The sequence below is a fragment of the Leptosomus discolor genome, chromosome 1 (assembly GCF_034619465.1).
Source record: "Leptosomus discolor isolate bLepDis1 chromosome 1, bLepDis1.hap2, whole genome shotgun sequence".
In the NCBI taxonomy this organism is placed as follows: domain Eukaryota; kingdom Metazoa; phylum Chordata; class Aves; order Leptosomiformes; family Leptosomidae; genus Leptosomus; species Leptosomus discolor.
In genome coordinates this window covers 21,534,973-21,550,240 of record NC_141391.1, presented here as the reverse complement: position 1 = coordinate 21,550,240, position 15,268 = coordinate 21,534,973, and the positions used below count along the sequence as shown (strand labels likewise).

The 15,268-nt window shown below is 42.1% G+C and overlaps 1 protein-coding gene across 5 annotated transcripts in view; it reads left to right on the top strand.

The window, feature by feature from the left end:
* The window catches only part of SPATA13 (spermatogenesis associated 13), a 156,853-nt gene that overhangs the window by 129,069 nt on the left and 12,516 nt on the right, over positions 1-15,268 (top strand). For 2 of the 5 annotated variants that reach the window (XM_086481825.1, XM_009959813.2), the window contains 3 exons: positions 2,168-2,312; positions 13,531-13,667; positions 14,064-14,243. In XM_086481825.1, coding sequence (XP_086337951.1) covers positions 2,168-2,312; positions 13,531-13,667; positions 14,064-14,243 — 462 coding nt within the window. Of the gene's footprint in view, positions 1-2,167; positions 2,313-11,035; positions 11,091-13,530; positions 13,668-14,063; positions 14,244-15,268 lie in introns of those variants that run through there. The other 3 variants (XM_009959815.2, XM_009959814.2, XM_086481826.1) reach the window with 2 other exon arrangements.

Genomic DNA, 15,268 nt, shown 5'->3' with positions numbered 1-15,268 from the left:
CCAAGCTGGTAAAGCCACAGAAAAAAAGGAATAGTATTTACATCCTCAAAAAATGTGATTCTAGTGGTTATTAATGGAATTTGAATGCTCTTAATCTTTTTCATGCCACTTGATCTCCTGCTGGGAAGTTTAGTGGTACTCCTCTGACTGAAATCAAATGCTGAAACAATGGCAGGACTTCAGTCTCTTGTGAAAAGCAATTTTTAACTTGAACATTGTTATTGTATATTGCACATTTTTTCTCATTACCTGATGAAAAAATGCATCTTGAAGTAAAACTCCAGCTGAAGCCAATGAACTTCTTCCTCAGGCACAGGCCATAGTTTCAAACCCTATGTAATTTGGATATTTTACAATTAATTTAATCACTGCTTAGCTTGGAGGAAAAAAAAAGGAGGAAAATTATTGTTGTAAATTCTAGACCATCTTACTCAAGAATAATAGATGGATTTCAAGGGACACTAAGTATTGGCAACCCAAATAATCCTTGCTGTACCATGGAAGTGATTTAACACTCTCCAAGCCCTTCATTTACTGCTGAAAACAAACTGATCTCTCTTCAAACCTTGCTCACATCAGTTTATTAATGAAGGAACATGCATGAAGGCAGCTATTTGAGTTGACTCTTTCTGTGCTGCAGTGCTGCCATGAGGGCTGGCTGGGGTTAAACAAGCACATTGCTGGATCACTGTGGTCCAATGCTATGGAGCATTGCCAGCGAGGGCACGTTTTTAACCCAAATGGTGGCCATCCCAGGCCTGACACTGAGTAACAGCACATCCTTGTCTGTCTGGGGAAGGGATCTGGTCTGAAGCCTTACAAGAAAATTTTATTTGCTTGGAAACCAATAGCTTTGTTGCTTAATCAGCTAGTTATTTGCATAAAGTGATTGCCATCACTTCTGTTAGCTATTTGATGCAATATATCGGACTTAGTCTTTGTGGTATTATTCAGCGATAGGATCCTGGTATATTGCTAAAGCACCGAGGAAATGAGGTTTAAAGATAGGTTGTAGTTAAATTGTATTCAATATACATTGAGGGTTTTGGCAGTCATATTAGAAAGTAAATTTGTAGCTGGAATGTAAAAAAAGGACTAATGAAGCAGGAATACATATGCTAAAAGTATTTTATGTGAAGAAGTCTTTCAAAGACTGATCTTCACATTGGTGATTTTTTTTCTTAAAAGCTTTGAAACCCCTTGGGAATATTTGAAAAGTATAATGCTAATTCCTTCTTTGTTGTGTTTTATTTTGGTCTAACAGCTTAGGTGTGAGATGTTTTCAAACAATACTAAATCATTGGTTTCATAACAGTGTCAAGAGATAGGTCATTAAAAAAACGTCCGTGATGTTTCACATTAATTGATAGAAGGGCCTATGAACAGTAATAACTGAAAAATAAGATCTAAAGATGAGTTTCTCTGAAGCTCATGTGATGAGGTCTGGCTGTTTAGTATTGCATGTTTATGTAAGGTCATTCAGCCTGGCTAATGTGGAATTGTTCAGAGATGACATAAAATTAGACTCAATTTGCAGATGAACTGGGTATGTTCTATAATCATAATTAAGCAAATGAATGATTTAACTAAAGAAAACAGCTTCTAGATAAAGTTATGAGTAAACTTAATATTACCTCTTTTTAATGAGACTCTTGGGAACTTCAGAGCAGAGGATTATTTAGACAATTATTTTTGTCTTGTAAAATACGTTTATTTTACTTAAAAGCAATACGTTTATGTGAAGAAAGCAAGTGTCCCAGGAAATGAACACGATTTCCAGCTGTAGCTTTTCTGGTCATTCTTTCACCTCAGGTTTCCCTTCAGATGTGTGTTTACAACACCAGCTGGCATTGTGTGGGCTGTTCCCAAAGTGGTTAGATCCCAGAGCATTTGGGCACGGAGTAGTACCAGATGAAAATTACAGAGCATGTCTGATCATAACAGAAGGCTAAGGAGTTTCTAATGTAAATGAGTATAATAAAATATTGCCTGTGATGCTGGTGGATATGGCATGCAGTGTTTAAGCAATGTCACTTCAAAGTAGGGTGTTTTACTGCCCCTGTAATTAGCTGGACTATCTGAAGAAACCTTACTTCATACCTGAGTTTTGCTCAGTTGGACTTGCTGGTAGCTTTACTAATACTGGATTTTCCTGTTTTCTCTGTAGCCTGTAACACGGCCACCCATTCCAGCGCACCAGGTGCCCCCTTACAAAGCTGTTTCAGCCAGGTTCCGGCCGCTCACCTTTTCACAAAGTACTCCCATCGGCCTGGACCGGGTTGGACGAAGGCAGCAGATGAGAACATCAAACGGTAAGACAGGCAAGTCTTTTTAACTTTCTAGATCTCAACTTCATACCCCAGCTTGATCAAGAAGTAGATTATAATGTGGAACACAAGAGGGTGCAAACCAGCTCAGTGACAAAGTAGTACCCGGCTAAGTTGCTTTGTTTTGTGAGTTTCTCATTAGTAGCTGCTGTGTTCATGTGAAACTTGTTTTTCAAATCTACTGTTTGACATTGCTATGGTTTATTCTTCTGTATCACTTACGCTCCTGTATTTTGCACTCTCTATTCACATGCTTGCCTGAAGATAGTAGTGGAATATGAAGGAAGTAAGGTCTAATATGCTTGAGGTCATAGCCGAACCATAACCATACCACACATGTATTTTTAATTTTCTGTTTGCCATGCGTTCAGCTTAACTACCTAGATAGGCAAGCCTTAAATAATTAAGCAGCTTGTTTCAGAGAACTGTATGCAGTTGCCTACTCCATGGTGAGTGTAGCCCAACCAGGGTTTTGGTACATGACGGGCAGGTTCTTGGAAAAGATTGTCTTTTTGGAGGCATTGCCGTTATCAGACTCTTGGATGTGCGTATTTTTGCTGTAATTGTTTATTATTAGCATGCAATGCTATCTTGAGTTAATAGAAAGTCATATCTAGTATTAGTGGAACGTTTCTTGGCAGGTGGGACCAGAAGAACTTAGGTTAATGCCATTTGTGTTCTTTCAGATCACTGAGCATAATCTGAACAGTTATTCATGTTTCACTGGCAAGGGTTGGAAATAAAAGCAAAATTTTCACTTTATATCCTTCACTGCTAATAGTGAACAAAACACTGTTGGGAACCTTTACTGTCTCTCTGTGGAGAGAGTAAGTAAAGGTGTCTGGGCTTGCCATGAGCATTTTCAATGTTTCTTTGTTAAAATTATACATGTTTACTAGTCAGCACTTGGCTTTTATGGTTCTAAGATAAGTTTTAGTTGCAATGATGTCCAAATTCTGCTCAAGAAATCTCTCAACTACAAATTAATTTATGTAAAAACATGTTAAAACTGCATTTTTCAGTCTTCAATAGAGCATGACAGTTTTCTTCAGAAGGTGCTCTCCAAGGAACAGACTTGAGAATTTCTAACTATAGCATTGAGATACATTATAAATACTATATTAGTATTTTCCTTTTAATTTATATTGTAGTAAAATATTGGGAACTACTTCAAAACCCATGTCTGGATTGTGTCTTTGCTGTATGTATCAGGTTTGCCATGAATTTGGAAAAAAATAAAAAGAGACTGTTTAAGTATCACAGAGTGGCAAATCTTTTTCTGTTTTTAGTTATCCTTTCCATTTCATGTTTGGAAACCACATGAAATAATAGTTACTTAGGCAACTGCCTGAGAATAGTATCTTTCCAGGTATGTAGCTTTCGAATAACTGGTCTCCTAAATATAAGCATTAGGATGACGAATATGTAAAGCAAGACTTCTAACACTTTTCAAGACAATGAAGCCAAAGCAATATCGATTATGCTAGATGTGACTTCTGTGACTCATTGCAATAAACATAGAAGTTGAGCATGAAAAGCTTCTGAAATCAAAGCCCTGAAGGCAAGTGGGGAATATCATGGACTTTGCAGATTGAGAACAGTTGCAGAGATCTGTTAAGTGACTCCGGCAGAAAATAATAAAGTGACTAGTGTCACACATTCTGCTCTCTTTCCTTTTTCTCTTAAATTCACAAGGCATTTCCTTGTCTTTGAACATGTGAGAGTTTTTTGTTTGCTCATGTACAGTGAAATTTGGTAGCACAAAAGCCCTTTATTATAGAAAGAAATTCTAAACCCAAGCACTGAAAATCAGTGGTGTCTTATTTTAGTTACTTGCTAAAGCCTAGTGCATTGCATGTCTACTTCTATAACGGTGGGAGATAGAATTGGAGATACAAATTTTTAGAAAAACATCTGTTACAAGACAGTAAATCATCATACTGTAGGAGACAGAATAACAACCAGCCAACACGTAAGGGAAACTTCCCTTGAGACTCATGTTGATACTCTTGTGCTTGAAGGGTTACAAGTTTTAAATTATATTAAAGAGGTTACCTATTTATCTCAGTAGAGCAATTTTTATAAGTATCTTAAACTGACCCATCTTTTTTTTCATATGGCAGTGTGGGATTTAATTTAGCTAAATTAATTGGTGAAGTTCTTTAGATAGGCTCAGCTCTGAGTAGGTGGGGTGGGATTCAGCTCAAGTTGAAGTCACCTAAATTTAGTCTAAATGTAGGTACCTATGTAAGAGTTAAACATTAGAACACCCATTCCAGGCAGTGGAGGACTGGGGCTTCATTCAGTTACCCACCCCAGGGTCCAGTGCTGTGTGGGGTACCTGAGCATCTGCCTGCATCTGACAGATATGGCAGAGGACCTATGGGAGACCTATTCCTTTCTTCAGTGGCAGCGTGAGGCCAGCAGGATATTCAAAATACTTAAAGTGGCACTAAGTATCTAAGTTTAATCAACTGATCTGAGGCCCCAGCCATTGTAGTCAATGAAGGTTAGAGTAGGAACTGCCTTTGGATGGGGTGGATTACTCTCTCAGCTTTTTAATTCTGTCCAATACCTGCTGATTTAGATGATCACTCAAATGTGGATTCCAGCATTTAGGTTAATAAATTTAAATGTCTTTAATTCAAGTAGTAGCTTGTCCTGGATGTTCACATACGGTGTTGAACTACTGTCAAGCTTTTCCCAGTTCATCAAGGTTGGGTAACTGGGTAGGTTTCAGCCTGTGTGGACCACAGCTCAGGAACTGAGGGGCAAACAAACTGGCTGTTGGGGAGTGGAGATTTTCGGGTTCTCCATCCCTATCGCCGATCAAGTAAACAAACCCTGCCCCAAATAGGTTATTGGCCATGGAAATGAACAAACAGAAGTCATTAATCACTCTGTGAGAGAAAACAGTTCCCTACTTGCTACCATCTCCTTGCTACCCTGTCCTGGCTCCCCCACCCCAAAAGAGTGAGGATGTAAGTAGGACAATATGCAGGAAACGCAAATTCCTGGGTTACTGCACTGAGTGCCATATTTGTGATTACTAGGAGGTGGGTGGAATGTGTCTGATGTTGCAAGCAGCTCCATAGTGTTTACTGTATTCTGCAGCCAGTGCCTGAAAAGACCAGGGAGGCAGAAAGACTCATGGACAGGACTTGAAAGGGCATCATGAAATCCACTACTGCAGGCTAAGCAGTCCCAGTGTTGCTGGGGACAGAAAGAAAAGCCTCTGGACCCGAGGATGATGGCTATGTGACACTTTGAAGGATAGGACTCTCAACTCATGGGAAAAAACAAAAACTGTGCTGGTGGATAATGGGATTGTTAGTCACATAGATAGCTGGGTTTGATGATGCAAAGAGGACCTAGCAGTGTGTTGGGAGCAGCTGGTGCATCAGGTGAAGCACCTAGGCAGTCCTAGGGACTCTGGAGGGGAGGTGATAGCTGGTGGGGCAGGTGGGTGCCAAGGAGAGTGAGATGGACAGGAGGCAAGCACTGTAGGCAAAATTGAAGCTGTCGGGTAGAAGCTAAAGACCAGGATCCAATTACCAATGGTAAAATTGTCCAAAGTGCTGCTAATACCACGCTCAGTGTCAGACAAAGAGGCCTTTTTACCTCCAGGCACCTTCATCCAGAAAGTTGTATTAAAAAGAGGGAGATTTAGATTATTTATGAACTGAGAAATGTTTGAAATAAAAAAGATCCTTTGTTTTCTAAACCAAAACAAAAGCAGGCTGCTGACATGCAAATCAAGAGATTATGGAGTAGTTTCTAAACAAAGAATTAGGAGAAAGCTAACAAAGTGAAATACTATACAGTATAGGACCAGACATCCTTTACAGGTTATGACAATGATCACTGCATCCTCAAATGAAGGATGGGGCACAAACTGACAAAACTCAAGCAAGCAGTAGTCAGGAACAGTTGGACAAACGTTGTTTAAGGAGGATTTAGAAAAACAGGCAACCCTGCCGGTAATAGTGAAAGTTTAAAAAGTAAAGTGAAGAAATAAACGCACTTTTAAAGAAGCTAGATGACATATGTCAGGAACTTGGTCGAAGGAAGATAACCAGTGGAGCATAACCAGCATATTATACAGCAAGCTGTATAGGAATAACAGAAACGATTGTACCAGTGGAAGAGGGTCTCTAATGTACTAAAGAAAAACTAAGAGCCTAATCAGGTAAACAAATGGACTGTATCATCAAGTGTCACTTGATCCATGGACTGGAATGCCATGCCTAAATGTGAAAAAGTGTAGTGACAGGTTAAATTACGAACCACCTGAGATCACCAGGATGGTAACAGTAAATATGACAAACCAAGGAAACCAGAGAAGTTTCAAGGGCAGCAATCACAGTCATAAACGCAGACGTAAATTGCTGTCGTGTGGGTTAAGCGTTGTAATGGGGTACCGTGCTACGTTTTCAGGTGCACCATAAGTAACTCCTTGGTGCAGCTAATCAGGAGACCTACAGGAAGGGGAACAATTTTTGAACCGTTCCTGAGGTGTGTGCAGGGTCACATGTAAGAGCTACTCTGTAAGGGTGGGATGTGTCTCATCTGACTCTATAGACTTCTTAGCTAAGCCAGATGACCTTGACTGGAAGAAACAGATAATTTAGGGTGCTGTTCATTGACCAAATACAGACAGATAATGAATCTTACCCTCTGTGTCCATAACACACGCTGAGCCAATATCCTTGCAGAGGTGAGAAGAGTAAAAAAAGTCCAATACAGTATGTGTTTTAATTTAGGGAAAGTAAATTTAAGAGGGAAAGTAAATAAAAGTGAGAAGTCATTTATGTAATGAAGGAATATAAAGGAGCAGAAAAAGGTGTTGAATGCTTACAGGCAGCAGAGAGTGTTCAAGGACAGCATGTTAGACTTTTAGAGCAAGTTCATGTTAGAATGTGGAAACACCAAAAAGCGTTTTGTCATTAAACACAAGGGAAAAGAACCTATCAGAAGGAAGAAAAAAAAAAAAAAAAAAAAAAGACATCCTTCAGATTGTTAAATTGCAGGAAGCATAGAAACAATTTGCTAAACATATAAAAACAACATCCTTTTTAAAAAGTATGAGCACCTGGTAGACTACCAGACAGTTTGTAGGCCTTGTAAGAAGTGACTGAGAAATAAAACCTGAGCTCAAACTAGATGAGGATCTGTCTCAAAATGTCAGTAAAAGTTTTAGAGTAACTAAATGAATAGTAACAAATTGCCAGAACCGAGACTTCTGAAGGGATTTAAGAATGAAATTGCTGAGCTACTGCCTCAGCATGGAATTCGTTCCTCAAAAATTGCCTCAGTATAGGGAAGAAGGCAGCCATGGGATAACCATTTATAAAGAACTATCAGGAGGCATCCAGTGAGCAGTAGATCAGCGAGTCTGACGTAACAGTATGTAGAATATATAAAGAATGTATTTAGGACTTAGAAACTATAACAGGGAGTAACATCAACAGACTGGTGGACCCTTATAATGAAGAAGAGTCTGTGTGCCCTAAGTAGAGGAAAGCTGTGCCCCACAAATGGACTAGGTTTTCTCAGCAAAATCACTGAGGATGTGACCAAGGGGATTCAGTAGGCATAGAGTACTTGGATCTCCAAAAGGCCTCTGAGGAGATCGCTTACAGATGTCTCTTAATAGAGGCCTGGGATAAGAGGGAAGATCCTCCCATGCTTTAACAAGTGAGTAAGCACTAGGTAACGGAGAGGAGGAAAGCAGCTGGTTTTCTTAAGGAGAGAGATCACCGGTGGAGTCACATGTGTCTTCACAAATAACATGGGAAGGGAGGTATAGAATGAAATTATAATTGTTGCTTGCTTGCTAAATTATTTACGGAAGTAAAAGCACAAGCTGCTTGAACAGAGTTGCAGGAGGATTTCACAATACTGAAACTGGCAGCAGGTGGATTCATTGTTGATAAAGGCAAGGCAGTGCACGTGGAGGACCACGAGCCTGGTATGCTTGCAGAAGAATGGACTTTGAGCTGGATACAGCCATTCAGGAAGAATCCAGACAGATAATTGAAGTGTCAGTTCAGTACATAGTAACAGTCAAAACAGTAAATAAGAGGGCAGGAATTTGTAGGAAGGGAATAGAGAACAAAACAGAAAGCCCAATTGTGCCACTGGTGTGGCGTGTGGGGGCCATCCCCTGTTCCTTTCCACCTCAAAAGGCATTTTTTGCAGGGGACAATACAGTGAAAGGCAAAAGGACAAGAAAACCTACTCAATGTCTCTCTGTAAGGAACAATTAATGTGGCTAGGGCTCTGCAACTTGGAAAAAAGGACAATAGGGGAATAGTCTGACTGGCATAGGAAGAGTGAACAGATAATAGTTATTGTTTCCAGTAATGAAAGAATGAAAGAGCACCAAATGAAATCGTCAGATAGCAAGTTCAACGTAAAAGATAGTTTTCACACTCTATAAAATTAAACGATGAAACTAATTGCTGCACATGATATTTCACATCCCCAAAGTTTACAGAAATTCGGGAAGTGGTTTGAAAAATTCCGTTCATTAAACACGAAGATATCACTTCTGACCCAGGAGGGATCTGACTCTGACCTGCAGATAGCTGGAATTCAGGAAAGTACATCACAAAGATGCCATTACATGCCTCATCTATTTTTATGTTCTTCCCTGGGCATCTGCTACTGGCTGCTGTCAGAGCCATGGGTGGGGAGGACCTTTGGTCTGCCCCAGGGTGGAGGGTCCTATGATACCAGAAGGGTATCTAGAACTGGATATTCTCAAGGCTGATAAACTAGCTTTTAGTTTTAGTATTTTAGTATGTGCTACCCACAGCCCTTTCAGAGTGCCCTGCGCAGTGGGTAGGCCGGCTCAGCATGCATTTGGACAGGGTCACTGTGGACTGCCACTGCAAAGGACAGCCTGTGCCTCCTCCTGTCCCCAGCTGATCCTGCGAGGAAAGGAACCCGCCATCAGCTCACCCCCAACGAGTACTTTTGTGGTGGTTCAGTTTGTGGCTGCACCGTTGCTAGATGTGCCTGTGCAGAGAACAGATTCCCCCACCAGCAGCATCCTGTGGTGGCACTGGGTTAGTCATCGGGCGAAAGCATACAGTCCATTCTGTTCTGTGAAAGTCAAACCAAATGACTGTTTTTGAGATCATTTTTAATATATGTTCTACAAGAGCTGTGTGGGGTTTGATCTCATTTTCCTTTGGCAGTTTGGCTGTTTCTCCCCTGCCGGTAGGGGTTTGACAGGGCAGAGAGCTTGTGCTGTGGCTGATGAAAAGTGTGAAGCCTTCACTTGCGGGTCCCAGGATCATCAGCGCTTCAGTGTCAGTTCTGTTTGCTGGGTTGTTTTTTCTTTAATGATTTGTGCCAAGAAAAATGTGTGGGGCTCTGTATAAACATCTTATAATATGTAGTAATTTCTTTTTACTGTGCTGTCCAACAAGTGTCCTTGTAGCAAGAAATAATAGGGAAATTTGGGGATTCAGAAGAGAATTCCTATCAGTGTTCTGTGCAGAGCAGCACAGTCTGGATTTTTGTAGGAAGATGGCATTAATATTGCAGGGCGATGTTTGGCCTTTCCTTCTCTGTCTGAGGCAGCGCTAGGGGAAACCATGTGATTTCAGTGGGTGTTGAGAGGTGCCTCCAGGGTTTTGTGAACATATCGCTGGAGAAGGCAGTCCCCAGTTACAGGACAGGCTCAGCTGAGCAATGCAGTTTGCAGGTGAAGAATGAGCCATAGTGATTACAGAGCTTTCCAAACGGTAAATGTAGTGCTGCTTTCCATATGCAGTGCTGCGTACAAGCGCAGGTTGCAGCAGGCTGTGTGCTCTGCTGATGGGAGCAGCTTCTGCCTTTGCTTCCAGTGCATAATCTGATCCAGCTTCCCTGCAGAACAACGCAGATGTAAGGGTGCTAAATGCTGGCATGTGGTGAATGGATGAGATTGTGCTTTGGCTGGGTCCATCCCAGTGAAAGCTGGACTGTTTGGGTGCTTTCCTGCTTCATTCTCTGTTTTCTCAAGCAGCTGAATTAAGTTTGTAGTTTCAGTGAGAAAATTTCACAATTCACCGCTCCTTTCCTGGGAGCAGTCTGCTGCAGCCTTAACACTTCGGGTGCTTGTGCCCTAAATAATGATAACAGCATCTGCCTGTGAAGCAAGAGAAGTTTTCATAATAAAAATACCATCAATGTTTACTTCTACTGGAATTTTAACAGGTATAATATAACAAAGATAGACCAATATTCCGAACAGTGTTGTAATACAAGGAACTCCCAGCTCCCATCCACATAGTCTTTCCTTTGAATTGCAGTCATTTGAATATAGATTGAAATCGCATTAAGCTGCTTTAATGAGAAACAAATGTGCTCCTTGGCTTGCTGTGTTCTCACGCTCGGGCACTTTGGGAGCAGTCTGGGTGGCAGTGGCAGGCGCAGCGTGGCCAGGGCCAGGCAGCCAGGTTTTTGTTTCTTTTCTGGAACTTCCTCCCTAAGGGCACCCCATGATGTCAGCAAGCCGGGAGCTCGCCCGCCGCTGGCAGCTTCCAGCCGGGCTCAGCCTCGGAGGCGCAGCCGGGAGCTGAAGGCAGTGAACAGGCTGTTTGTCCGTGCCGTGCGTAGCTCAGAGCCTTTTGTGATCCTCCGCCAGCCCTTCGGGACCGAGCATCACCTGGTAGAGGTCAAACCCTTCCCCTGGGGTCGAGTCTGACGGCAGCATGGTAGCCAGGGGGGGAATGGCACGATTTTGGAGTCTGGAGAGCCTTCAGATGGGTATGTGTGAGTAGAACATGCTCTCTCTCTCTTTCTCTCTCTCTCTCTCTTTTATATTGTTTTTAGATTGAACTGATAAACTGTGGCAGTCAGGAGGCCTGATTCTGATCACACTTAGACCATGTCACCCACGGGAGCCTGCTGCCTTACACTGGTGACAAAGCTGCCAGGAGATCAGAAGCAGTCCCAGGCTGTCGCTTAAGTTTTTGCATCCCGTCGGTGCGATCGGGAAAACCCACCCCTACCTCTGATATTTCAGTCTGTAAACAATAGGCGAATAGGTGCGGAATGCAAGTGACTGATTTTCGCTCGAGTGTAACTGCAAAGACAATGTAAGCTTGTTGATTTTGTACAGAATAATAAGCAGTTATCGGTCCCAAAATTGCAGTCATTTTTCATCTGGAGCCAAATGAATTAGGTTATTTTGATTTGCTGTTGTTACTGGAACAAACCAACAGGCAGTACTGATAGTACAGTGGAGATGTATAAAGGATCACTGGGAATAATTTTTTTCGTGTTGCTTTGTAAGCTGAAAATTGATTTAATGAATCATTTATTTGCAGATTTTTTTAATAAAGAAGTTTCAGTAACTTTCACAAGATGTATTTTAAAAGTCTATCAGTGCTCAGATTTATGAGTCTATAGGGGAAAAAATCTTGTTTTTTTAAATAGAGATTCTGCATCCTCCCTTGTTAGGCAGGTTATACCATTAATGTGAGTGTATATTTAAAATGCTGAGGAGTAGAACAGAACAGATGAATAGCCATCTTCTGTTACATCAAGACTATGGCATATTTTTCCACTTTTAAAGGACAGAAAAGTGTCACAAGTTCTCTGGTGAATCTGTGCAGTAACCAGCTTTGATCTCTGTTGCAAATGAATACCGAAATGACTGACGATGCTAGTGATGGTATGCGTGCCCATAAGGAGGGGCTTGGGGTGTTTCTCCCTGTAAGGTGGATAACGGGTAGGCAATGGCGTGCCTGTTAGTTGTGTAGGTGTGTGGAGCAAAGCCAGGAGTCATCTTTTTGTGACTCTCGCCCATCTGGAGCCCAGAGCTCGGCAGGGAGGCGATACCCAGCTTGAAGCAGGGCAGAGAAGAGGCGGGGTCAGGGCCTTGCTGCTCAGCCTTGCTGCTAGGTGGAAGTGGCAGGTTCAATAACTCCACTTAAAGGTCCCTTCCCAGGCACTCAGGAGTGAGAGAGATGCTCTGCAGGCTGTGTGTCAACTTATCTGGGACACAGAGACTGTTAGAAGAGGAGTTCGCTGCCAGCAGCCCATTCTGAATTGGAGATTTATTTTATTTTAATTTTTTATTGGATTTTTGAGCGCTGTGTGATCTTCAGACTCTTTAGTTATTCACAGCTTGGGCCTGCCATAGAAATAGATCTTTAATGATAAATCAACAAGGACCAGAGAGTGCCCTCAAGCAGTGGGCCACTGGTGATGAACACTTCCTGGTCACTAGCTCATCCCCTGATCTGTTTGAACATTACAACTGGCTTTCAAAGGCAAACCTACTCTGAAAGGACCTAGCACTGAGCAGTGCAGTTGTGAGTCAGTCAGTATGACTTGGTCCTGAGATCAGTCCCCACTCCTCTTCATCTGCCAGGACGGAGATGATCGCCAAAAGGATCTACCACCCAGTGATGTACCCCAAATGGGTTTTACAGTTTTATACAATAACTGCAGATTCACATGTGCATCATGAGTCACTCACACGATGTTTCTCTGGGTTTATGTGGCTGTGTAATAAGATGAAGCCCATCTTAGTTCTGGCCTCTTATTTCTTTGCAGAGCTGCCTCTCTGGTCAGAAAATGTACAATTGTCAGACCAGGAATTTTTTGTGATTTGGGGAAAGAACAAGTTTTTTCCCAGGCAGTTACACCGTGCTCAGTCGAGACTCCCTGTTCCCTCGGCCCTCCCCATAGGTACTGCAGTGCAGCCAGTGCCTCCCCTGGCATGTGCTCTTGCGTGAGTGGGCACGGAGGTGTTGGGTTGTTACTTCCCTGCAGGGGATGTGACGATGTGACGGCACCCAGTGTGGAACTGACAGAGGACCCCTCTGACTGCCAGGGGCCCGTTGGAGCTCTCTCATCTGCCATCTGGGAAATGGCATTGAGACCTCCTTTCTGATTCAGGTCATTTGAGATTTCCTCTGGATAAAAAATAAATGAATAGTGGTTGTAGTTCTATTTTTCGTGCACAAAAAAGGAGAATTTCTCAGTTTCATCAGCTGCTAAATGAGAAAATTCCAAAGAAGAGTAAAAAGTATTTAAGGGCGGAAAAGCGGTTTTCCTGAGGGCTCTGCTGCCCTCCACTTCTGTTATTGTTGTATTAGTGACAACAAAAGCAACTTCTCAGTGATTCCTCTTGCATTGTTTTTTTTTGGGAATCATAAAAGTGATGAAGCAAACAGCTGTTGCACCTTTGTTTTAGTTGCTGCAGATGGTGGGACTGAATCTTCGGCCTTAGTGGACGACAATGGCAGTGAGGAAGATTACAGTTACGAGGAGCTCTGCCAAGCCACTCCCAGGTACCTGCAGCCCGGAGGGGAACAGCTAGCAATTAATGAGGTAACGTCCTGGGCTTTGCATTGCTGTTATGACGGGGGGTGTATTTACCACAGGTTTCATATTAATAAAAAGTGCAACGGCAGCGTAGCGAAGAATCCAGCCATGGTGTCCTGTCTCTGACAGGGCCCACGAGCAGATGCCAAGGGAAGAGGACAGTGACTAGTACTTCACTGGGAGTGGAACTCGTTAGCGTGTGTAACTGCTCTGGAGTAGAACTCTTAATTGTTCTCACTAATAAATATACACATAGATTTCTGAAAATCCGGAATTTTAGTTTTATCCTGTAATAGGAGTAATCATGGGCACTCTAGTGTGGTATTTTGATCTTTTAGTACTTTATAAACAGTTAATTGTTTATCTTTTGTCCTTCACAACCTCATTTTCTTCCCATCTCAGCTGATAAGCGATGGCAGTATTGTCTATGCAGAAGCTCTCTGGGACCATGTGACTATGGATGATCAAGAGCTGGGCTTCAAAGCTGGAGATGTCATTAGAGTTCTAGAAGCTTCCAACAAAGACTGGTGGTGGGGAAGAAACGAGGACAAGGAAGCTTGGTTTCCAGCTAGCTTTGTCAGGGTGAGTAACTCTCTTGCTTTTGCACCATTGTCCCGCAAGATTCCTAGCAGAGTGCAACAGCAGCTGTCATGGCGTTACATTTAAGTGAAGGGCCTCCTCCTCAGTGTCTTTGTGTCTGAACATCAGCAGTGTAACTCCCAATGACTGCACAAGGAAAAAAGTAATAGAGAATCACACCCCAAGATCCCTTAGCTCCTCTGACACCTTTTACTCTGGCTTCTTGCTTTGTGTGGTCTTTTTGTAACCAAAGGAATTTCTCAAGCAGAAATGAGGGCAGCAGAAAGCTCAGCCAGGAGCAACCTGTGTATATGGAGAGTACGCAGCAGTTTTTGTGAGGGAGTGGGGAAAGCTATGTTGCAGGGATTTCTTGGTAAAATAAGGCTTAATTTATTAGCTCAACATTGTGTAGGAGTCTGGTTCGTAATATGAACTCGCCAGTCAGAACTCAGCCAGATTAATGACAGTATAACTCTTGAATGGTATAAAATTGAACTGTGTTTTAGAAATTAAAGTACTTTTTGAGAGCTTGGGCCACACCATCTGAAGTACTACGCAAAGTGCAAGAGATGGTTCCTGCCTTTGCCCTTTCTAGATCTCCAGACAATGTGGGCCATCAGACAAAAGTTGAAAAAGAAGGTGCTGTTACCCACATCGTACAGATGGGGAACTGGGGAAAAGGGAAACTATTTAAAAGTGTTTGAGTTGTCTACTTCTGTAATTTTTACCCATATGCTGGCTTGGCCAAAGTAACACATAAACTATTAGTAAGGGTCAGAAATAAGCTTAAGTCTGAAAAATACACAGGCAACACAACATGGTATCTCTCGGATACTGTGAGTAGAAAGCCCTGTATTTAACCACACAGAAATCTCAACGCTTTATTTGAATATGCAGTGGGTATGATGAGATAAATCCTGTTGTGGAACCCTCTCTGTAAGGTAAGAATGGGAACATTTCTGTAGCAAGTCCTCTCTTAATTGTAAGAAGTTTGTAACAGTTTTATCACATTTTGTAAAAGTTTGCTG